The sequence below is a fragment of the Talpa occidentalis genome, unplaced genomic scaffold (assembly GCF_014898055.3).
Source record: "Talpa occidentalis isolate TD23 unplaced genomic scaffold, MPIMG_talOcc4v2.1 talOcc4.14, whole genome shotgun sequence".
Taxonomy (NCBI): domain Eukaryota; kingdom Metazoa; phylum Chordata; class Mammalia; order Eulipotyphla; family Talpidae; genus Talpa; species Talpa occidentalis.
In genome coordinates, this window is record NW_023601433.1 from 70,982,198 (window position 1) to 71,006,721 (window position 24,524).

The following is a 24,524-nucleotide window of genomic DNA, read 5'->3' on the forward strand; positions in this document are numbered from 1 at the left end:
TAAATGTCATTTTATAAAACAGGAAAGAAAAATAACTCATTTATTCACTTGGTTGGGAATGTTAATATTGATCAAGTCAAAATCTTGGTTTTAGTTCTTATGATAGTGTCCCATGGTCACTCAGTGCACCCTTAATCAGCCATAATAATATCTATAGTGGAAAATGGTGATAGGGTTTTGTGTGTGCATGAGCTTATTGAGGTAACATTGTTTCATAATACTGTATATGATTCAGAGGTGTAGAATCACACCCTAGAGTATATTACCACACCAGCCCCACCACCAAGACACCCATGTACATGTTGCACCCTGTACACTTTTTAGCACCCTGTACACTTTGCTCTGCCCGCCTCCCATAACCTCAATTCTACAGTCTAATTTCTAGATTGTAAATGGTTTGATTTTGTCTGACTCTTACAGTATGAAAAACAGTAAATGATTCTACAATCTTCTGAACGCTAAGCATGTTTGTAATTGATGGTTCTTCCTGAGAAATGGAGTGATTGGACCTGCACATCCTTCAAGATGGTTAGGAGCAGGACAATGGTTTATATAGCGAACACTTCCCAAAACCAAAATTAAGACAAATATTTCAAGCAGTAGCAGGTACTTAGGATCAAATAATGATCATTTATTAAACATCTTTTATGTTTGCGCTCATCTAATTCTGACAGAGGTGTTAGAGGAAAACAGATGCAAACATTTTATGAATTTAACATTTAGTGGAGATGAGAGACATTTTTTCCTACTAACAAATTGTATATAGAAACAGACATACAGATTTCTGACAGAAGCAGTCAAATGTTTTTTTTTTTAAAGTGTATGCACACACATTTTGAGTAAACACCATTACAGCATGCAAAATTCCAGGTGACTAGCTACACATTAGGTCTAATACAGAAAACTGTTTTTAACTTTTCTATTTAAGGACACAGTTTCCTGCATTGGGATTAGGATTACTGTACATTTCCCCCAATTATTCAGTAATGCTTCAAGTCCCTGAGAAGACTGGTATCCTGAACAATTCCATTAAGGAACTCTTTAATCCTCATCATACTGGTAAACAATTAGCAGCTCAGTTTAACCCACCCAAGACCTTTTAATGTGGCAGAGCACCATTTAAGCCACGTGTTTGATTCCAAAGCCACTATTCTTTCTACTACTTGAAAAGACCTTTTAATGTGGCAGAGCACCATTTAAGCCACGTGTTTGATTCCAAAGCCACTATTCTTTCTACTACTTGAAAATACCATTAAAAGGGTGATAAATAATTCTGATTTTACCTAATTTAAGGGAAAGTTGTCATTTATATTAAACAAAGCTTTAACAACTGTAATTTGAACAATTTATTGGAAGAGATGACTCTTAGGAGCTTAAATCTAGTAAGTAGTCATTACTGAAACAAGCTCAGTAAAACTAAGCCATGGAGATTCAATTATTTGGCATTGATTAGAATGGTCTATCTTTGTGCTCGCTTCGGCAGCACATATACTAAAATTAGAATGGTCTATCTTTCACTCTAATGGGTCTAAAGGGTCAAGGCAGCAAAACTGTATCCATACTAAAGTAATCAGAACCTTAGTCCTTTTATTTATTCCTCATTTCCCAAAGGAGTTTTCTAGCTGCATGTTTGAGATCAAAATTGTAGCCTTAAATGTCTGCCCTTAAGACTATAGCTTTTGTGGGTAATCATGTATAAATAAATTACATCAAAATAAAACTATGATTTTTCCGTCATTTTAACCCCTAACTGAAAGGTGTTCAACAGATGAGAAAGGAAATCAAGTTCATGGCTCACTTTTTCTCTAATGTGGTAATGTCATAGTTTTATTGATGCATTAATTTGTATAAAGTGCAGTAACAAAATAAGAAATGTGCTTTGAAGAGCTATGTACAATTCTGAGATAAAGATAAATTACTGATTATATTCTCAATAGCTTTTTAATCTGTGGAAACTGTAATATACATTAGCAATTTATTGATCTAGGTAAAACAGTGATTTTTCTCCCCTTAGATCAACCTAGATTTAAGGAGTCTATAATAACATAAGCTTGCGATATCACAAAGTTTAAGGAAAAAAATATGTGCTATAGGCTAAATCCAGATACAGTCAGGTGTTGAGCATTATTCCTGGCTTCAAAATAGGATGTATCTGTTTCATCCTCTGGTTGGGGTATGAAAGGCATAGTTTGATGCTGCAGATTTTCCCAGTCCACATCACTGAAGAGAGGGTGGCATTTCAGCTCTTAGGAAAAATATGAAACAAAACAGAAATATGACAACACCATTATCTAAATAAGTACTGTTTTATAAGAATTAAGAAGAGAATGTTTTATACACCATTATCTTAATAAGTACTGTTTTATAAGAATTAAGAAGAGAATGTTTTATACATGCCTCATTCTACTTTATTATGCCAGTTTCAGAAACACTTGTTTAATCTGTCTCTCTAGTTAACAACATACTATATACCAGCACATACTGTGTTATCTTAAAAGTATACCACTTGGCATGACAGGTGTGTTTGGTCTGTATTTGTCAAGTGAGTGAATACATTAATTTACTTTAATAGAAGCCTAACTCTCTCACTGCATCTTCTCACAGGATCCCTGACTTGATGCATGATAAGAGATTGGCCTACCTCCTACCCCCCATCCAGCTTCCACACCACAATCTTCCAGGAGTAACGCCCAATTTCTCATTCTAGGTACTTAATACCTGTTTATATCTCTGCAATCCCTAGTACTATTATCTATTGCATTAGATCTAGCTTTAGCATGAAGCTCATCCTCCACTCCCTTGCCTTCTTTCCTCTTCTCCATCCTTATCCTTTCTTGCTAGTTGCAACATATACACCCATGATATTTCTGACACGCTATCTTCATGGCTCCTGGATTCCACTGACTAGTTTCTGTACACATAGCAAGTAGCTAGCGGTATGGTCACATCTGGAATCATTACTGCTCCAGTTACAAGATCTCAACTTTCCTTACCTTTTCAACTACGTTATCAGAACCTGCTATCTTTCTTATTTTCTTCTACCTACTAAAATGAAATTATGCTTTTAATCACACTGTGATATTTAGTTTCTAGACATAAATTGCCCTCTCCTCAACCCTTTACTTGATAAGGCAATAATAAAAATATTGGCAAACAATAAACTGACAGTTAAGATAGCAAGTCCTTTGTAAAAAAGTCACCAAATTTAAGAAAATATTGGGAGGAGACTACACAGGAAAGAACTGTGTGACTGGTTTGGGGGTGATGGGTTGGGAAATCAAATGCCAAAAGTTGGTTCTCTCCCTAAACTAAAAGACTGGTAGGAAAGGGGATTAAAAATGGCAATAAATAAATAAAAAATAATTCACATTTTGAAAATTTGTCTTCTAATTATTCAAAATAAATAACTGAGCATGGATGACTTTAAAAATTATTTTAGAACAGCGGTTCTCATCTGGAGTGATTTTGTCAAAGACATTTAGCATTGTCTGGAGATATTTTTGGTTGTCACAACCTTTATCACTTTAAACAAATCAAGGGTAAAAGGGCTTATAAAACAAAACCTTACCTTTCATTCCCGCTCTCATTGTATCATCAATGGTTAAAAGTGCTTCGACTGCACTTTGAGCATTATCAGACAACTTTTCATCACCTTCTGGCCAAGGAATATCTACAAATATTAGTTTGTGAATCATTTCAGAACAGTAATACACAGACATTAATGAATCAATATATTTTTTTTAATTTTTATTTTTTTTATTATTTTTTTTTATTTTTATTTATTTATTTTATTTATTTATACAAGCACTGGGTACAGTGAGAAGCGCGGGAGGGTGAGAGAATTCACCAGAGCCAGAGCGGAGAACAGAACAGGCAGAGTGACGAAGTACACTGCTGAGGGGAGCAGCGGGCGGCAGGAGAGGTCTGCGCACCATGTGGGACCCTCCTCCGGTGGCCGGGGAGCAGCCGGGGATCGAACTGGCGCTGCAGAGGCTGTGGGCAGCTTTGCAACCCAGTGCTCAACCGCTGCGCCACCGGGGAGGCCCTTATTATTTTTTTTAAACATTTTTTCTTTTTTTATAGAGGCATGTTTTTATTTATTTATTTATTTGTTTGCTTGCTTGTTTTGTTTATACATGCACTGGGTACAGTCAGAAGCGCGGGAGGGTGAGAGAATTCACCAGAGCCAGAGCGGGGAGCAGAACAGGCAGAAGGACTGAAGCACACTGCTGAGGGGAGCAGCAGGTGGCAGGAGAGGTCTGTGCACCATGTGGGACCCTCCTCAGGTGGCCGGGGAGCGGGGAGCAGCCGGGGATCAAACCGGCGCCTCAGAGGCCGCGGGCAGCTTCGCAACCCAGCGCTCAACCGCTGCGCCACTGGGGAGGCCCTAATGAATCAATATTAATAGGAGAAAATGAATCACCTCTTTTCAGAATATTCTGGAACACTTGTTGTGGTGTTTCATCATTAAAAGGGGGAATTCCTGTCAGAAACTCAAATAAGCAAACTCCAAGTGCCCACCAGTCTACCGCAGGTCCTAGAAGTCAAAAGGAAGTAGCTAAACTTGCAAGCATTTTCTACAAATACTTGATCAATTAAAACATTAACATATGGATACATATGGACAGTCAAAGCATTCATCAAAGTTTTTCTCTGGCTTCATAAGGTGCAAAGCCCCAACTCACCTGCATGAGGGAAAGGCATTAATTTCCTCATTTTCCAAGAAGTTTAGCCATTAACACAGCCAGTTAAAACTAAGTTAAAGCAATCTTTAGCTAAAGCAATCTTCTTTCATTTTTAAGTAACTTCTGATATGTATTTTTTTAAATCCTATAACACAACCAAGGATTGCATTCAAGCTAAAGATTATTCTCTAAAACAGTACTTCTCATTTTTACCTTCAGAAACAATAGCTTTTAGATGACTGTGTATCCCATTTCTTTCCCAAAAGCATGAGACAAAGTAGCATAATTTAGAGGATAGCCTGGTGTTTTAATGTGGCTTTATTCTTTCTAAGAACATGAAGGAATAAATTAGCTTAACCAAGGAAATTCACTTACAGCTTGAGGAGGTAACTAGGAGATGTCAAAAAATAAGTAAAACTGATTTCTAAATAACATCTGTTTGGAAGCATCTTTACATATAAAGATATTTTAATCTTGTAATGTGATTTGGTACTTTCGTTCAGTTGTCTAGGAATAAAGTGTTTCTAAGTAGAGGTATTTATGTTAATAAGCCTCTTAATATATATTAACTTCAATATAAATTGAGAGTAGGAATTCTTGTCTAGTGCTAAATTTGCCTGAAAAATCAGTTTAAAATCAATTTCTCAAAATTCATAATGTGGCTAAGCAATTGCCACTATTCCACTTTAAAACAAGTAGGAAAGCATTGTGGAGTCTGCCGTTAGAAGACAAATGTCTTTTCATTTGCAAGCCACATAATTCACCGCCATTAGAAGACAAATACCTTTTCATCTGCAAGCCACATAAGTCCACCTTCTCCAAGAAACACAAGATGCATATAATACAGGTAGGCTTCACTACAATTGTTATCACCATAAAACACATATAAACCACCTCTATTAGTAGATCTTCTAATCAGCACTTAGAAAGAGATATTCTAGTAGATTAGCTAATATAACCAAGTGACAGAAAAGGGAAAATCAGGGGGAAAAAAAAAAACCCATACATTTAAATTTACCTTACTTAGGTTAGTAATTAGGTTAGTGCTATTTTGGCTGAACATTTTTCCCAGTACAGCCAAAATATGCTCATGTCAAAAACATACGTGATTTCTCCATGGATATGTCATACATACCCATTTACTTGAGCCAAAGTCTAATAAGATCACATATTATAAATTTTAGTAATTATATGTTATCATTTAGAGAACTAGAACAAGCTTATTGTGCACTGTTGACTTTCTAATCCAAAACCCACTTCTGTAATTTGTGGGGCTATATTGATATGGTTTCACCTATTACCTAAAAATAATGGAATCAAATGATTTAGAAAATTCAAGTCCTTTTGTATCTGCTGCAATATTAATATTTTATTAAAATAAAATATATTAATGTATTGATATTTTTATTGTTTCCTCAGTTGCAACAAAAAGACTATCTTTACTCTATACTTGTTAAAAGTTGGAAAATATGCCACAGGCCTAGACTTGTTTTCACAGAAAAGAGCAACCTCTCTGGATGTCTTTCTGCTCAGAAGACATTCATTTTTGTACTTCATAAGTGAGCTGAAAGGAAAGCAAATTGTTTTATGCAAGTGATCTAGTTATACTTTGTTTAGTTTAATATGCTTTGCCATGTTACTTTCTAGAGAAATTCACTTACCTGAGTTAAGACACCCTGCATGTAAAAAAACAGTATTTAGGTACATTGTATTAAAATTATGAGTTCATTTTCTCATCATTCATTCAACTAGATACCAGGTTTTGTGCCAAATATAAATATGATATAAATAGGATATAAATATGAGAATCGAGAAAAAGCTTTTACCAAGGAGACAGCAGCCTACTTTGGTAGAGACAATACAGATCATTTTAATACAATGTTAAGATATCAGAACAAAAAAATACAGACAATGCTATGGGAAACTCAGATCAGAATTCCTAAGTCCACTGGGCCGAGGGGTAAAACTACTAAGGGAAGATTAGAGAAAGCTTAGGCTGGTGCTTCTCAACATGTTGTTTAGAAATAGAGATCATTAAAACAAGAAATAAAGGCGCTTGTATGACTGCCTCATGGGCCTGGGATTCGGGGGAATAGCTGTTTTAAAAAAATTATTATAAATTACTTTAACTATATCAAATTATTTTATAAAAAATAAAATTTTAAAAATATGTCATTAGGTAATGAGGTTACTAGATGTCCCACTAAAAGAGAAGATCCTACAAAATCTTTACATTTGAAGTTTACTTCACAATATATTTTAAGTTAGAGTAAATATAAATTATAGGAAATGAGCTAGCAAATTTGTGACTTAGCAAAAAGGCGGTATACAAAAGTAAGCTAAATGCCTTTTTTAAAAAAAAATTATTTATTTATTTATACAAGCACTGGGTACAGTCAGAAGCGTGGGAGGGTGAGAGAATTCACCAGAGCCAGAGCGGGGAACAGAACAGGCAGAGTGACGAAATACACTGCTGAGGGGAGCAACGGGCATGGCAGGAGCGGTCCGTTGTGCCATGTGGGACCCTCGCCAGCGGCTGGGGATCGAACCGGTGCTGCAGAGGCTGTGGGCAGCTTTGCAGCCCAGTGCTCAACCACTGAGCCACCAGGGGACGCCCTAAATACCTGAGATTCTTCAACCTTTTAAACCTTAAGAAACTTTTATATTTAGAAGATAAGGAAAGAAATGAGAACTAGCAATAGAAGTAAAAGGAATGAGACACGGAGAGACTGGTAGATTTGACCATAAGGAATCATTGGTGATCGTTAACAAAAGTTTTAGTTAAATATTAGGGATAACAATCATTTTGCTAGAGCAATAATTAGGCAAAGAAAAGAGTCAACTTTGAGAAGTTAGGCAGTATTCCAGAGAAGCCAAGGGTAAAAACATTTTCAGGCTCAGGGAAAACATCAGAAAAGAAATAAAAAGAGGCTTCGGCCATAAAGCAGGGAAAATGGGATGGATGATCACCAAAGAAACCCAAAGCAAAGAGAAGCAATTAATATCAATATGTAGAAGCAGGGCCTCCCTCGTGGCACAAGGGGTTAAGCACAGCACTGTAAAGCTATCCACAGCCTCTGCAGCATGAGTTCGATCCCCGACCAGGGAGCTACCCACATGGCACAGCAGACCGCTCCTGTCTTGCCTGCTACTCTCCTCAGCAATGTATTTCAGTCTGTTGTTCTGCTCCCCACTCTGTCTCTGATGAATCCTCTCACCCTCCTGCACCTCTGGCCCATACCCCAGCTCTTGTATGCCTAAATAAAATAAATCTTTCCAAAAAAAAAGATATTAAATTTAAACAAAAGATGTAGAAGAAGCATTCATGTTATGGGTTTAATTTATGTTTCCTTGAAAAAAGATCTTTTAAAGTCCTACCTCAAAAATTACATAGTTATGTAAATGATTGTCAGATCAATATAATTTGAGAAAAAAGACAAAATACAGTGATAGATAACAGTTCAAAAACTCAAGATGTATGCCTTACCATGGGCTCTGCCCAACAACAGCTCAGGTGCAAGATAGTCTGGGGTTCCTAGAATTCGCCCATCATCCACTGGGGCTGCCCCTCTTCTCACACTCTTTGGAGTTCGGTATGGAGTCCCTGACTTGACTTGTTGTGGGGTCTGCTAATTTAAGAGACAATAAATATCTTAATTACTCTCACAGTGAGTTGCTTCTCAGCCTTTTGGCTAAGGTCAAGTGTAATTACTCTAACAGTGAGACATAACGCCAAAACAAAAGTCATGCTGTGCATAAGACTTGGTTTTCTATTTAGAACTTAGTGACTTAGAAGTCCCTTATGTCATCCTGTTCGATCTGTTTCTAAGGTATAATGATACCTATCTACTGATATCAGAGTCATGTGAGACAAAAAATAACTTGATCAATTTGGAAACCCTTAGTCAATTTGGAAAATGGACTTATCACTAATTACAATTAAAAGAAGTCCTTATGCCTAATGAAATTCAGTAACTTAGGTAACATCAATTATTTCAGTAAGACCTGGATATGTAAGAAACAATAAAAAAAATTACCAGAAAGTTTTCTTTACAGTTTGGATTAATATAAGCTTAAGTCACTGAGGGAGGCGGTGCCTAAATAATGACTGAATTATTAGGAAAATATATATACAAGAATTAAATATAAATAGCTATATGCAAACTGACATTTAAGTTTTATGTTACTTTGTTGTCTCACACGACTCTGAGATCAGCAGGCATCATTATACTTTATAGACAGATAGAAAACAGGATGACATAAGGGACTTCTAACTCACTGAGTTCTGAATAGAAAACCATCTAATCAATAATAAGAAAAAAGTCTTATTATTGTAAATTTAGAATTTATAATATTAAGATGTCTCTCCAAAAGAAGAAAAAAAAAGAAACTTTGGGCTTACAAAGGTTTAGAAAATAAGACTTGCAATATCTATTTTCAATAACAACAAAAAAATCATCTAAATATGTCATTAGAAGGTAGTAAGGTAGAGTGGACTTCAATTTTGTAACTCACAGAGTTACTGCGGTCAAGTGAAAATAATGTGATTGTAAACATGTAAACCTGTGATTGAAAATGTCTGAAAGTATATAAAGCAATACAAATGAAGGAGGCATGGTATTTCAGAATATTATTACCAGCTTTACTTTTCTACATTAAAACTTTCAACAACCTATAGATTCCCAACAAGCAGAACTATATGATTACTATCACCATACAGTCTAAGTGAGAGGTTAAGTGTCTGGTCATAATAGTTTATTCTTCTAAAATCCAAAGGACAAAGTGTTAGAAAATTATAACATACCTGATATGGAATACAAGATCTTCCTTTTTGAGTCGGGGTTATAGCCATGGGATATGAACCATTATAAGCAAAGGAAACATCCATTGCATCTAAGGAAGAAACACTCATTTTGGATGGTTCTGAGTTATTGGATAGGCTAATGTGACTGTTAAAACTTCGAAAAGCTACAGCATTTCTTTTAGAGGAAGTTAATGTTTTCAGCACCTCCAAAGAAGGAGCTAACATTTTTTGGTTACTGTCCTGCACAGTGAGATTCTCATCTTCTTTTGGTAAGGTGTTTTCTTGGCTGCCGGGTGATACAGTAAGTAGGTCTTCAATATTTGATCTTTCAAAAGAGGACTCCTTGATGCTTTTATCTGGCTCTAACAACTGACTTTCCAACGGACTCTCCATTACAAAATTTCCAGGAAAAGGTGGATCAGAGTCCATAGAATTAGTTTTAGGAGGTCTATCATCATTAGAACAAAGAAAACTAGAACTTAAGTAGTCCTTATTATTTTTGTCACAATCTTCATCCAGTTCACACATCAGATTTTTTGCTATCATTGGGATAGGTGATTTTTCTGGTGTTTGTTGTTTATCAGTAAAAGAACTGGCCATGTTCTTACTAGCACAGTCATTTTGCTGACTTCTATTTGCTGATAACTTAAGATCCTGGATTTCAGTTGTTAAGCCTGTACTTCGATTTGTATCACAATCTCTTATTTCATTACTACGCTTACAGTCTACACAATTTTTTTTATTCTGTATAATTTCCTGACAAGGGCTGGAGTCAACCAACTCAAAATTTCTTTTAAAACTTTTTTTCCCAAGGTGCTCTTCAGACATATCACTGGTATCCATAGCCCACCGATTTGACTGATGAAAATCAGACTGTCTCGTGTCAGTGACCATGTTACTTAGATCCAGTTCCCTTTTTTCCCAAGAAACTTCCTCAGACAAGCAGTTTTTAGAAAGGTTTTCACAAGAGCTTCCAGTGGCAGGAATGGCAGTACTATTATGAATGGGAGAAAGTACTAACTCAGGATCTGTTTCATTGAAACTTTTGGTCTCAATGGAATTTGTAGATTTTATACACAAAGGCTTTTCAACTGTATTCCAACTCATCACTGTAGAACCCAATGCATCATCACTTTCCTAAGAGGAGGCAAAAAATAAAAAAGAAACATTTTTTAGATTTATAAAGCTGAGATTCTTTAACTTTTTAAATCTCTGCCCACCTAGATGGGATAAAACGAACCCTTGAACCACTATGCTCCTTATTTTCATTTTCTAGTGGATTAAAAGGACAATGTAACAGAACTAAAATCAATACAAACAAGCATAATAACTACACACATTGTTTTGGGTAAAACTCTGCTCTAAAACTAAATAAATTATTCTATAAAGCTTATTTGATAGTGTATTACATGTCATTTAAATAGAAGAAATAAGTAGGCAACATATTCAGGCAAATTTGGGGGTAAGGTTACCACACATACACACACACTCTCTCTCTCTCTCTCTCTCTCTCTCTCTCTCTGTAATAGGGGTATAGGAGATTCTGTTTTAAATCCCAAAATGTACAGGCCTTGAAACAGAGTTAATGGAAACCCCAAACTAAACATGTTGTTTATGTAATCATGTACCACATCGTACAGGTAAAATAAAATCAAGTTGATAAAGATGAAGCTAAATTAATGGTAGCTTATAACTAAAAACCCAATATTATAGGAGTTAAGATCCATTGTCAACATTCATTGTGAACTGATGAAGAATTGGCAACAAACGCTTTTTTTAAAAATTGAATTCTACTATCTGCAGGTGCTCTTGTGTGACTGGACTTTGCATAAAACATTGCAAATTGGCACATGGTAAACAGGACTTTTACAGAAGTACTCAATTACAGTGAAGGCTCAATAAACTCTAATAGTGCCTATCTTTGATATGGGAAAATAAAACGTTACCAACTTACTGAGCAATAATAAGCAGAACTTAGTCATGAACAAAACAAAAATTCCTGAGTTACAACTCACTGATTTACAAGTAATATAGAGAAAATTATACACTTGGGAATCAGAACAAGGTTTATCAGGGGTCCTTTGTGACCCATTGCTATTCCTCTGATCACAACTTGAGAAGCAGGGCTAGAATCCAATCATTGCAATCCCCAGAGATATAAAAATGGGTGGGAAAAAATATGAAGCTGTACATAGCTTGAAATACAGTATAAAATATACTTTATTGAGTGGGAAAGGGGTGAAATAATAGTAGGAAAGGAAATATGGTTTATTCTGTAGTATATATTATCTATATAGCAGCCTATATGAAAAATTGAAAAAGTATTAAGAAAGCTTGATTTGGGCCTCCCTGGTGGCAGAGGGGTTAAAGTCTCTGCACTATCAAGCTATCGCCAGCCACTGCAACATGAATTAGCTACCTGGCCAGGGAGCTAACCCACATGGCTCAGCAGACCTCTCCTGACCCGCCTGCTGCTTCCCTCAGCAGTTTATTTCAGTAGATCCGTCTTTTCTGCTCCCCACTCTGTCTCTGGTGAATCCTCTCACCCTCCCACACGTCTGGCCTGTACCTGGGTTCTTGCATAAAAATAAAGCAACTCTTTAAAAAAAAAAAATTTAACAATTTGGAGTCTCATCATATCATCAAGCAATAATTTTATGTTTGAGAAATGAAGTATTTCAAAAGAAATTGATGGATTGTACAGGAAATAATAATTTTTGATAATATCTTGACTGCCATTCATGTAACAGATTCATTTCCTTACAGAACTTACATGAAAGGATTTAAGGTGTTTATCATTAATTTGACATACATAATTAATTTTGGTTCAGATTTAAGGTGTTTAAATTAGTGTGTTCAGATAAAATAAAGGTGTTCAGATAAATGCTACTCTAACCTGGCCATCCTTTTCCCATCTGGGACTGCTGTGGCATTCAGATTCCACACTGGATATAAAGGTGTGGGACTGACTGCTGGCACTTGATGTAGCCAATCTTTTCCTAGACTGGAGTAGATTAGAAGTTAGACATTTCACAGGCATTCCAGGGTTTGAGGCAACTGTTTCAAGACCTGTAAAGCAGAGAAAATATTGATTTACTGATGCTTAAGTCACATCTTTCTTAGTTCTTTACTGAACCTCAATCTTTACAGATAATTAGGCTAAGTTCTAAGCATTGTGTGTCAGAACTATTTCAATATAAACATCCAATCCACACAGATGGCTTTAGGTGTTTTGGGCATCCAAGAACAGTTCTGAGTGTTAAAAATAAAAGAACTCTCGGGCCTCCTGGGTGGCCTAGGGTTAAGTATCAGCACTATCACCGTTAAGGCCTGAGTTCAATCCCTGGCCAGGGAGTTAACCCACATATGGCACATCCTGTCTTATCTGCTGCTCCCCTTATCTCTGGCCTATATCTCAGCTCTTCTACACAAAAAAAATTAAATCTTTAAAAATAAAAATTAAAAACTCTCAACATTGGTAAAGCAAAAATCAGGACAAGGGAACCAATTTACAATTTTAAATGCTTTTTTAATAAAGGGACATTATTGAAGTGTTCCTGTCAGAAATGTCCTTCACATGATGAAATATAGGACTGCTACAGGCTATTCAAATATTTGTATTTCAAGTTTATTGTTATTAGAAATTTAAAATATGAAAAAATTTTATTCCTCAAAGGATACACTTACAGGAATAAACTCTTTTATACTCACATGACTTCAGTAATTTGCTAGAAAAAGGAGTAGTGACCTTTTGATCGACAGACATAGGACAAATTAGTCCTTGAGAAAGCTGCGATGTTTCAGATACATGGGTTGAAAGAATATTTGCAGAGTCTTGATTTTTTTCTGCAATTGGTGTGAACTATTAAAGAGACAAAAGCAAATACTAAGATTTACCTTTACAAAAATACCATCTAAGAGCAAAGACTATTATACTACCTAAGTACATAAACTGTTAAAGTTACTCAAAATGCTTGCTATTTTACCTTATTTTGAACATTTATTTAAAAAGTTTTTAAATTTTAAATAATTATGAATTAAATAATTATGTAAATAAATTTTTTACATTAGTTTTTTTAAAATCAAATACTTACAAATCCCAAAGAACTAATGAGAGACAGTATTTGTCCAGGGGTTCTTGAATAATCTTGCCTTGGTTTAGCCATTGATGGTGTTGTAAGGATATCCATCATATTAATATCTACATAAAGAAAGAAAAGTATACAAAATTGTTTAGAAATTGCAACTGTCACTGAATAAATCAATGATCATCTGAACTTTGCCCTATTTCCACATTATTAACATTAACTACAAAAATGGCTTCTGCAAGACAAATATACCCAGGGAAACCACCATGCAATAAAGCAAACACATATAACTAAGTAACTGATTGAAAGTCATGATATGATAGAACAGAGTCTTAATCTGGAAAGAATAGAACACAGTATAATGAGGCAAAGTCTTAACTTTTTACAAAGCATTTAGTCACTAGACAAAAATGTTATCCAAGTGGCAACAAAATACTTCTCGGCAAATCAAATATATATGTAAAATTGACTATAGTAAATAGAATGGATTATTTGGTCTAAAAGTGAAGAAGATCCTGTCACATGCTACAATATACAAGAACCTTAAGGACATTATGATACATAAATAAGTCAGTCACAAAAAGACAAATACTGAATGATTCTACTTATATGAGGTATCTAAAGTAATAAACTCATAGATACAAAAGCGGAATTGGAGTTGCCGGGGCTGGGAGGGAGGGAGAAATGAGGGTACAGAGTTTTAATTTTGCACCATGAAAAGTTCTAGAGATTTCTTGCACAACAAAGTGAAAACAGTTAACATTTCTCAACTATACATTGAAAAAGGGTTAAGATGATAAATTTCATGTTACATTTTTTAGTACAATCAAAACACAAAAGCCAAATACAGAAAAAAAATCTGTATACTCACAGATATTTCTCATAGCATTATATTAACCTATATGTACAATGTTTGAGAGCCATTATTGAACCAATCGTGAGATACTTTATATTTTTTTTAGATTGATTTTATTTATTTATGCATATAAGAGCTGGGGGGTAGGTCAAAGGTGTGGGGGTGGGTGGCCGAGAGGGTTCACCAGAGAGAAAGTGGGAGCAGAACAGGTGGATCTACTGAATATACACTGCTGTGGGGAGCAGTGGGGGAGACAGGGAAGGTCTGCTGCACCATGTGCGTTATTGAACTCTGTGCTGCAGTGGCTGCAGATAGCTTCCTAGTGCTGAGACTTAATCCCTTGAGCCACCTGGGAGGCCTGAGATACTTTTTTTTTTTTAAAGATTTATTTATTTATTATTTATTTATTTATTTATTTATTTATTTATACAAGCACTGGGTACAGTCAGAAGCGCGGGTGGGTGAGAGAATTCACCAGAGCCAGAGCAGGGAGCAGATCAGGCAGAAGGACCGAAGTACACTGCTGAGGGGAGCAGCGGGCGGCAGGAGAGGTCTGCGCACCATGTGGGACCCTCCTCCGGTGACCGGGGAGCAGCCGGGGATCGAACCGGCGTCGCAGAGGCTGCGGGCAGCTTCGCAACCCAGCACTCAACCACTGCGCCACCTGGGGAGGCCCCTGAGATACTTTTTAAAAGAACTATTAAACTGTTAAAAAAAACAATTTAAATTCACCAATAATATCAACCCAACAAAATTTTTTTCTCACGATTTTTTCCAATATTGTATCCAATATCTTATCTTTCCAATATCTTATCCAAGGGAGTTAGATTTGCCTCACAATTAAATGTCCAGATTTGGTGCCTCCCTGGTGGAGCAAGGGGTTAAGTCTCAGTACTAACAAGCTATCGGCAGCTACTGCAGCACAAGTTCAATCCCCAGGCAGGAAGCTGACCCACATGGCTCAGCAGACCCCTCCTCTCTCACCGGCTGCTCCCCTAGCAGTGTATTTCAGTAGATCCATCTGTTCTGCTTCCCACTCTGTCCCTGGTGAATCCTTCAAACCACCCCTCCCCCCAGTCCCCGCACCTCTGGCCTGCAACCTAGTTCTTATACGCATAAAAAAATAAAATAGGGCCTCCCCAGTGGTGCAGCGGTTGAGCGCTGGGCTGCGAAGCTGCCCGCAGTCTCTGCAGTGCCGGTTCGATCCCTGGCCACCGGCAAGGGTCCCACATGGCGCCCAGACCTCTCTTGCTGTGCCCGCTGCTCCCCTCAGCAGTGTATTTCGTCAGTCTGCCTGTTCTGCTCCCTGTTCTGGCTCTGGTGAATTCTCTCACCCTCCTGTGCTTCTGACTGTACCCAGTGCTTGTATAAATAATAAATAAATCTTTAAAAATAAATAAATAAATAAATAAAATAAATCTTGAAGAAAAAAGTCCAGATTTTAGAAAGAGAATGTGATATATACCTTTATAGTATAGTATGGAACATCCCTAGTGGCATCTCATCTGTTCTGAAATAATACTATTAGTGCTGTGAAATGGCTGAGTAATCAGGTGAACTGGGATCAATTAAAAAAAAATATAAACAGCCCACCTCAGTTCAGTCAGATTAACCAAACATATGAAAAACTATAAAATACGTTTTGAAACATTTTCATGTATTCAAACATTTTTGAAATTTACATTTGCAGATGAAGAATTATAGGTCTGTATTTATTTTCAAATAATTATAATCCCCATGGCTTATAATTTATAAACCCAATTTTGGTTTCTGTTCATTTAATTCAATAGATAACATGACATGCTACCAAGTTGATAAGCCATATTTATTCATGAGTCTATAATAAACTTAAGTAATTCCTAGTTCTCCTTATTATAATATGCTGCTAAAAATAATTTTATTTATATATTTCTTTTGAATCATTTTTGTATCATTCCAGATACAAGTTATTAATTTGGTCTTACAGAATTAAAACCTTTTGTTTCTCAAAACACCTTGGTAGATTTCCTTTGGAAAGCAATGTGCTAATTTACCACTTCCCTAGAAAACTTAGTATGATTTATGTTTTTTGCAGATTAACAATGGATCTTCAGTTTTTTTCTAGCTGAATAGTGTAAAGTTGACTCATTCATTATTTTTCAAATTAGTTATTTCTTTCATTACTATTAGTGAGATTAACAAATTCCTATATGTAAATTGTGTGTGTATTTTCTCTGGTTCTTGTTTATCAAGGTCTTGGTGATGGTAATGTAAATTTACCTATTAACTGCTTATCATGGTATAGTTATTATAATCATTTTATGGATAATTGGTCACAAACAGTTTCAGTAGAACTGAATTCAATTCAGAAGAACAGAAATTCTGAGTCTTCACTGAAAATCCAAAAATCTTCAAGGGACCTTTGAGGATTCAAGAATAATTTTCCCTACTCTTCATCTTAAAATATTATAAAAGAAAAAAGAAAATATTATTACACCTGCCTAGTCTATTTTAGAACAAATAATCATCAAATTTTATTGATTATAAACTACAAAGAAATAGTATATAAGTTAATGAAATATAATATCTATTGTTTATTTGATTTTTAGAAAGATACTTACCTGCTAGTTTCCTTACCTCTATTCAAAGTAACTTTGGAAAGGCCAAAATCTGTTAGTTTAATATGACCTTCATTAGAAATAAGCATATTATCTGGTTTCAAATCCCTGTACATACAAAAGACAAATAACAGATACCTAAAAAAGAGCTAATATTGATTTTAGAGCTACTGGGGGAAAAAGAAAAAGTTACAGAAAAATCAAATCCTATTTATTTTCTCTAAAATAAAGTACTCAGGGCCTTCCTGGTGGTACAAGGGGTTAAGTTGCAGCACTATGAAGCTATAGGCAGCCACTGCAGCAGGTTCAATCCCCGGCCAGGAAGCTAATCTACATAGCTCAGCAGACCTCTCCTCTCTCGCCTGCTGCTCCCCACAGCAGTGTATTTCAATCAGTCCACCTGTTCTACTCCCCACTCTGTCTCTGGTGAAGCCTCTCATGCCCCTGCCCGCCACCCACTCCTCTGGCCTACACCCCAGTTCTTGCATGCATAAATAAATAAAATAAATCTTTAAAAATAAATAAATAAACAAACAAACAAATAAATAATGGCACTCATTAAGCCTTTGAAACTGTGGAAATGGATCTTCAAAAGTGAAGCATCTTTCATATATTTGAGTACAAAAGAAAGCTAAGTGACTAAATGCTAGATTATCATTCACATTACTCACTAGATATTCCATTAAAACAAATAAGAGTGATTAGATAAAATAAATCTCAAGTCAGATCAAAATCACATTTACAAAAAAGGGTATATTAAGCCTTTATATAGCTGAGTCACCTAATCTGATTTCTTTGCACTGAGCGAATCATTGTAAATCACTGGGATTATAAAATATAGCACTTCTGTTTGATGATAAAGGAGTGGAAAAAGGTTCAATATTCTTCACAATAAAATAATAAATAAAATGCTCATGGTAAAAGCAACATATTCAGAAAATGCAGGCAGACAAAAGAAGAGTTGATGAAATTCCTAACTCACATGTTAGTTTTAAACTATAGATAACTTTGTTATATGGGGAAATGGTTATGCAAATATTTAGTATTTAGTTTGATTACTTGTATTTTTAGTAACACTTTATAGAAAAGTTGTCTTTACCTATGGATGATTCCATGTCTATGAAGGTAGTCTAGAGCCAGTGCTACTTCAGATATGTATTTCAAAGCCATGTCTTCATCAAAATAACCATATATATGTAGGAGAGACTTGACATCTCCACCAATAAGATATTCCATTACCTAATAAAAAAGAACATAAATATTGCAAAATAAAACCATTATAATTGCCTTAAAATATACTATTTAAATATTAAGTATACATTTTTAGCTTGGACCTATAAGAACCACATTTTCTTGGTATCATTCAGTATACATTAATTCCAGGTTTGCTCATGTTGCCATATAGTTTTTTTTTTGCCACATTTGCTTTCCTCTCCACATATATGAATATAAAATATTTGTTATTTGTTAACATAATTGCTATACGCATAAAACACAATTGTTAACCTCACTAACATATTTACCTTATATGCATTTGTGTTTGTTCAGATGAAATAGTCTAATTAAAAAAAACTATATGAAAATATTGGCAGGTAATATTAAAGTGGAAGTATTTTTGCTGAAAAATTAGAAAATAAAGTTGAAGAGATCATGACCTGTTCACTTCTAAATTCTTCATCATGACCTTATTAATAGCACATCTTCTCATCCCCCATCCCCATCATTTTGCAAATGTTGAGAAAATGAATCCAAGCAACGAATCAAAGGATGCTACAACCATTACATGAAAGGGGGCCTGGAGATAGGAAATGGATGAATCATATTTGATAAAGTGTTGATGACTGATGACTGGTGAAACTGGGTGACAGATAAATGTGAGTTCATTACATTAATCTTTCAACCTTTGTTATACTCAAATTGTTTATATAATAAATGTTTTTAGGGCCTTCCCAGTGGCGCAGTAGGTTGAGTGCACACTGTGAAGCTGTCTGTAGCCTCTGCAGCGCTGGTTCAATTCCTGGCCAGCCAGGGAGATTCCCACATGACGTGGCAGACCTCTTCTGTCGTGCCCACTGCTCCCCTCAGCAGTATATTTTGGTCATCTGCCTGTTCTGCTCCCTGCTCTGTCTCTGATGAATCCTTTCACCCTCCCATGCCTCTGGCCTGTACCCCAGCTCTTGTATAAAAAATAATTAAAAAAAAATTTAAAAAACAATAAATAAATGTTTTCGTCCTTATATTCCTTGTGCCTAGTATAATACCTAGCTTGCAAGTACACTATTTGCTCTCATTGTGGTTAGGTTTGGTCATGCCTTATCTCTACCTCAAAGTAGTTTTTTGTTTCTAGGAAATCTTTCATTTATGTAAACCGTGCTTCTCACACTTCAATGTTTGTGGGATCTTGCTAAAATTCAGATTTTGATTTAGCAGATTTAGACTGTACTTGAGATTCTGTGTTTCTACAAAGCTAACAGATAATGTTGACACTGCTTGTCTGTAGAGCACAGTTTCAGTATCAAAGATTTAAGCTGATGATGAAGTCAGTAGACAAGATATGGCCCCCTACCTGATTCCAGGAATAGAAAATAAAAAATGCCATGTTGCACACTGATGTGAAGATATAAATATTGGGGTGGGGTGGAGGATCGCCTAAATTGAAGAATTCCACCCAGTTATTCAAACTCCACTAGCATTGGGGAAACTCCTGGCTGCCACAGTGTTATGTCAGGCTTGATGCTGCAGCCAGTCATGGCAATGGGGCAAGCACCCACACTCTGCATATGAACAGTATATAGTAAAGGCAATATAGAATTAAAGGATTAAATAGCCCCCACTTCCTTTGCAATAGCATGAAAGTTTCCCTCTTTTTCTGTAGAGACAGATAGTAAATATTTTAGACTTGTGAGCCATATGAACTATTACAACTACTTCACTCTTCAGTATAGCAGGAGCATAGCCATGGGTCACCACTTGCCAACCACATACTTAGAAAATGGAAAGTTGATTATTCTTATTTATTATTCTCAGAAGAACCTTTAGAGTTTGTAGTCAAGTCATCTGCTAGTTCCATCTTTTCCTGTGCCCCCTCAGCTCATTAGAATTAATAGAATGTAAGCTACTTCTTTATAAAGCAAGTCTCAAAATTCACTGTTTCCTAACAGCTTTCCTTACTGTACACCAAACTTTATATCAAGTATTTTTATGTCTCATGCTAATCAAATATTTTAGCTCTATGTACCACCACTGTTCTACATGCTTTCTATTAACCCACGAAAATTAACCTCAACCTTTGAGGTAGGTACTGTTATGTCCATTTTGCAAATGAGAGGTATGAGAGTTAATTTTATACATAAACTTGGCTAGACCATGGCACTCAGATATTTGTTCAAACAATCACAACATTTCTATGAAGCTGTTTTTTAGATGAGACTAATGGATCCATTGCTAGATTTTTGAATAAAAGTTGATTAGCCCCCTTGTGGATGGGCCTTATACAATCAAGTTGAAGGTCTTAAGAGAAAAAAAACCTAAGGCATCATCACTTCACCACCACTAAGAGGAAATTCTGCCTCTAGACTGCTGTGAGAATTGAGCTGCAAAATCAATTCTTCTTTAGGCTACAGCCTACTGATGTATGATATACCCTGTAGATTTCAGATTTGCCAGTCCTCACAATCACATAGGACAATTCCTTAAAATAAATTCCCCTCTATCTACACACACGTGAGCCCCCCACCCCATTACATCTTTTTCCCTGGAGAGTCTTTTAAAAAAAAAAAAAAAGATTTATTTTTATTTATTTATGCAAAGAAGAACTGGGGTGTAGGCCAGAGATGGGGGGAGGGGAGAGGAGTCAACAGAGACAGAGTGGGGAGCAGAACTGGTGGATCTACTGAAATACACTGCTGAGGGGAGCAGTAGACAAGACAGGAGAGGTCTGCTGAGCCATGTGGGTTAGCTCCCTGGCCGACTCCGGCCATAACAATGGATGATAGCATAACAGCACTGAGACTTAACCCCTATGCCACCAAGGAAGCCCTCTTTTTCCCTGGAGATTCCTTGACTAACACAACAAGTAAGGTAACTTGGCCAAGATTATAAAGTTAGTAAGCACAAGAGTTGGAATTTAAAAACTAGGTACTCTGAATCCAAAGACTGTATTCTTAAATCAATGGGATCAGTGATTACTGAAAGAAGAAAATGTAAAATTATTTACTTACCAAGTAGATATTGCTTGCTGATTGCAACGAATAGTACAAATGGACAATAAAAGGACTTTTGCTTAGTGCCAGCGCATCTCTTTCAGCTTGTATCTGATGAGTCATATTTTTGTTGATCATATCTGCTTTTTTGACAACCTAGATAACATGACAACGGACATTTTGTTTTTTTATTACAAGGTATTCTCAGGTATCGAAGTTGCCATCATGAAAACAACCAGAGATAAAACACATAGATGGCATTTTGGACCTCATACTGCCACAGGGAACTCTGCCAGAAACACAGCTAATATTGTAAAAACAAAAACGAAGCATTCTTTAATGGAGAACTACTTATTTTGGGATCAAGTGGCAAGAGTATCATATCCCTTTTGAGTACGAAAAAGAGATAAACAATTGGTCCCTGACAATTGAATTTAAGATAATCTTTACTTCTTTCTTGACCTAGAGATGACTGGGAAAAAAATCTGTTGAGCTGATCTTTTAACAAAATCAAAGGATAGTGATGTTTCTAATAAGTTCCCAGATAACAGGAAACCTAGGCACAGAGAAATAGTAGCTTATAATTTTTGTAAGAGCTGATTCTTTGATGATGTGAATAGTCAGAAAGAGTGAGAATGTGGGAAATTTGTCTGCACAGGAGAAAAATAAATCTTTTTTTTTTTTTTTAGATTTATTTATTTATTTATACAAGCACTGGGTACAGTCAGAAGCGCGGGAGGGTGAGAGAATTCACCAGAGCCAGAGCGGGGAGCAGAGCAGGCAGAAGGACCGAGGTACACTGCTGAGGGGAGCAGCGGGCGGCAGAGAGGTCTGCGCGCCATGTGGGACCTCCTCCAGTGGCCGGGGAGCAGCCGGGAATCGAACCGGAGCTGCGGAGGCTGCGGGCAGCTTCGCAACCCAGCGCTCAACCGCTGCGCCACCAGGGAGGCCCAGAAAAATAAATCTTAACAATGGTTAGATTTACTGGAACTTGACACTATCAATGCTATCTTACAGAAAGTACTAGTGACTCCTTTTCAGTTTTAAGGTAATTAGTAAAGAAGGAAAACTATAATCTACATTAAAATTTATGCACTAAACTAAATAGTAACAAGGGCATCAATTTTCAGGGATACAAGTGAAAGAGGGCATATTCCTTCCAAAGGAAGGAATATGATTCATTAATACATTGCAAATACCAGTTTTACAACCCTTCATTAAGAAAACTAAAGGAAAGTCAGAAATCTAGTCTGTAACATGGTTTCACCTACCATTCCACTGTATTACAAGCCCTACAGAGGAACATTCTGTTTACCACTGAACCCCAGATACAGCAGCGGTCATGAGAGAGGAATGGAGAAAGGAAACACAGGAGGTTAACAAGGCACAGGTTTAGTGCCTGCTAAAGAGTCACATAGCAATGTCCAACCAGATGTTGAAACCACCTCCTGACACTCAGGTGCCTGGCTTCTTCCCTTTGTCATGTTCACTCAGTGCTGAAATGTGAGTAATCTGAAACTATGGGAGTGAATGAGAATCAAGAGATGCTAGAACAGTTTCAGTAATATTGAAAGCTAGGCTTTTGGAATGATACCTCCTTCTGCCAAGAATAAAGGACTGATTTGGGACATATCTCAGATTAGTCCTTAAGATACAATATCATTTTATAATTGAAGGTCTGAGAAGAAAAAAAAATGAGTAAAATGAGATCTTTGGGCTACACAGATCAGAAATTAATCTCTAACGGACAGAATTAAAATATAATCTGGAAATAATGTTTCCAATTTAAATATTCAAACGTAATCGGGTAAAAGATAACCCAGAAGCTCTCCAAAGTCTTTCCAAAGCATTCGCAGTGAAGAGAAGGGCGGGGCACAGGAGATTTGGTACTTGCCTGAGCAGATGGCACCCCAAGTGAGAAGTCAGCCTGCTAGGTTCTGGAGTTTCAGCAAGCCAGGCCACCCCATGCAGCCTGGGGCCAGCCCAATTCAGGGGGCAAGAAGAAAGCCCGAAGGCCTCCATGCCGCCCTTCCCCCTTTATTTACACCCCTTCTTACCTTCACCGCGTACAACTTGCCTCCTTTCTGCCCCAGGTACACCTTCCCGAAGGCGCCACGGCTAATGGGCTTCACTATGTTGAATTCCTCTATGGAGGGCGGTCTGGGCACCGGAATCCTATTCGAACCTGGCGCTGAGGCCGCGTCTCCCCCACTGTCCTCCTCGCTGCCCGCGGAGGGCTCCATCACAGCCCACCTCACAGGGAAACCCGCGGTGGCCGCCCAGGCCCCTCCCGAGCAGCCACTCCCGCCAACTGGGTTCAAAGTGAGGCCCCGCCCCCGCCGCGCGCCGTCGTGACGTCACCGCGCAGCGCCCGGCCGCCGGGCCCAGCGGGCGGGTGTCCCACGGGCCTCGCCTTCCGCGGCGCCCAGGAATGGAGTGGGCGTGAGGGTGGGGGTGCTGGGTCGAGTGGGCGTGAGGGTGGGGGTGCCGGGAAGTTCGCGAATCGACCAGACTTCTCGGGAACAGTAACCGCGGTGGATTTACCTCTTTCGTGAAGCCGGGGGTGTGGGGCTCACAAACGTTTCTTGGGCGACAAGAAAGCATCAAGGGCGACTTGAATGTGATTCGTGGAATTTTTTTTTTTTTTAAGATTTAGTTATTTATTTATACAAGTGTTAGGGGGAAAAGGATGTCCCAAAGCTAATTCCATACAGGCTTTGTGGACTCCACCCCCACCCCAGGCCAAAGCCAAAGACACTGGGAACTCCAAATCCCATCCCCACCAAAGGGAAGGTGGCTGGGACCTGAGGGTGGGGTTAAGCAGCCAGGTGGATATAAAAGGCAGACACGTGGGCTTTGGGGATCCCCCATTTTTGGCTCTCGGCCAGCTCGCAGCCTCAGGCCAGCTCTGAGAGTGACTTTGGGTTTCCAGGTGGTCGGATCTGGTAGGATGCATTAAAGACTTTATTTCCCTATTTTCTCCCTGAGTTGTACATTTTCCTTATTTCCTTTTCTCTTGTAAATAAACCTTTTATTAACCTTTTGTGTGTGCCTGTAGTGGAGTATTCATAAGTCCCTTTAAAGCGCGCGGGTGAGGACCCACAGCCAGGAACCCGTTCAATATCGGGGTTGCTCTATAACACAAGCACTGGGTACAGTCAGAAGCGCGGGAGGGTGAGAGAATTCACCAGAGCCAGAGCGGGGAGCAGAACAGGCAGGCTGACAAAGTACACTGCTGAGGGGAGCAGCGGGTGCGGCAGGAGAGGTCTGCGCCCCATGTGGGACCCTCGCC

The 24,524-nt window shown here is 37.5% G+C and overlaps 1 protein-coding gene across 6 annotated transcripts; it reads right to left on the reverse strand.

Moving 5' to 3' along the window:
* Positions 1–608: 608 nt before the first annotated feature.
* On the reverse strand, positions 609–23,533 carry LOC119244773 (serine/threonine-protein kinase greatwall-like). Of its 6 annotated transcripts, none has more exons than XM_054695185.1 (13): positions 23,290–23,533; positions 21,251–21,388; positions 18,130–18,269; positions 17,050–17,138; positions 13,584–13,690; positions 13,201–13,351; positions 12,386–12,558; positions 9,490–10,626; positions 8,173–8,311; positions 6,347–6,361; positions 4,424–4,537; positions 3,569–3,670; positions 609–2,245 (listed from the first exon to the last, which is right to left on the reverse strand). In XM_054695185.1, the coding sequence occupies exons 1-13, from the start codon at positions 23,473–23,475 to the stop codon at positions 2,088–2,090; spliced, it is 2,649 nt and encodes an 882-aa protein (XP_054551160.1). In that variant the 5' UTR covers positions 23,476–23,533; the 3' UTR covers positions 609–2,087. The 6 variants fall into 6 exon arrangements, with proteins under 6 accessions (XP_054551160.1, XP_054551159.1, XP_037366651.1 ...); XM_054695184.1 differs by having other exon boundaries at positions 8,173–8,314; XM_037510754.1 differs by lacking the exon at positions 6,347–6,361.
* Between the last annotated feature and the right edge of the window lie 991 nt (positions 23,534–24,524).

Excerpts from the sequence above, each read along its gene's own strand:
- LOC119244773 (XM_054695184.1), bottom strand. The coding sequence starts at position 23,475 with ATGGAGCCCTCCGCGGGCAGCGAGGAGGACAGTGGGGGAGACGCGGCC. Across the intron at positions 21,389-23,289 it reads GCAAGTTGTACGCGGTGAAG|GTTGTCAAAAAAGCAGATAT; the intron begins GTAAGAAGGGGT and ends CATGTTATCTAG. Across the intron at positions 10,627-12,385 it reads GATGGGAAAAGGATGGCCAG|GAAAGTGATGATGCATTGGG; the intron begins GTTAGAGTAGCA and ends GCCTCCTCTTAG.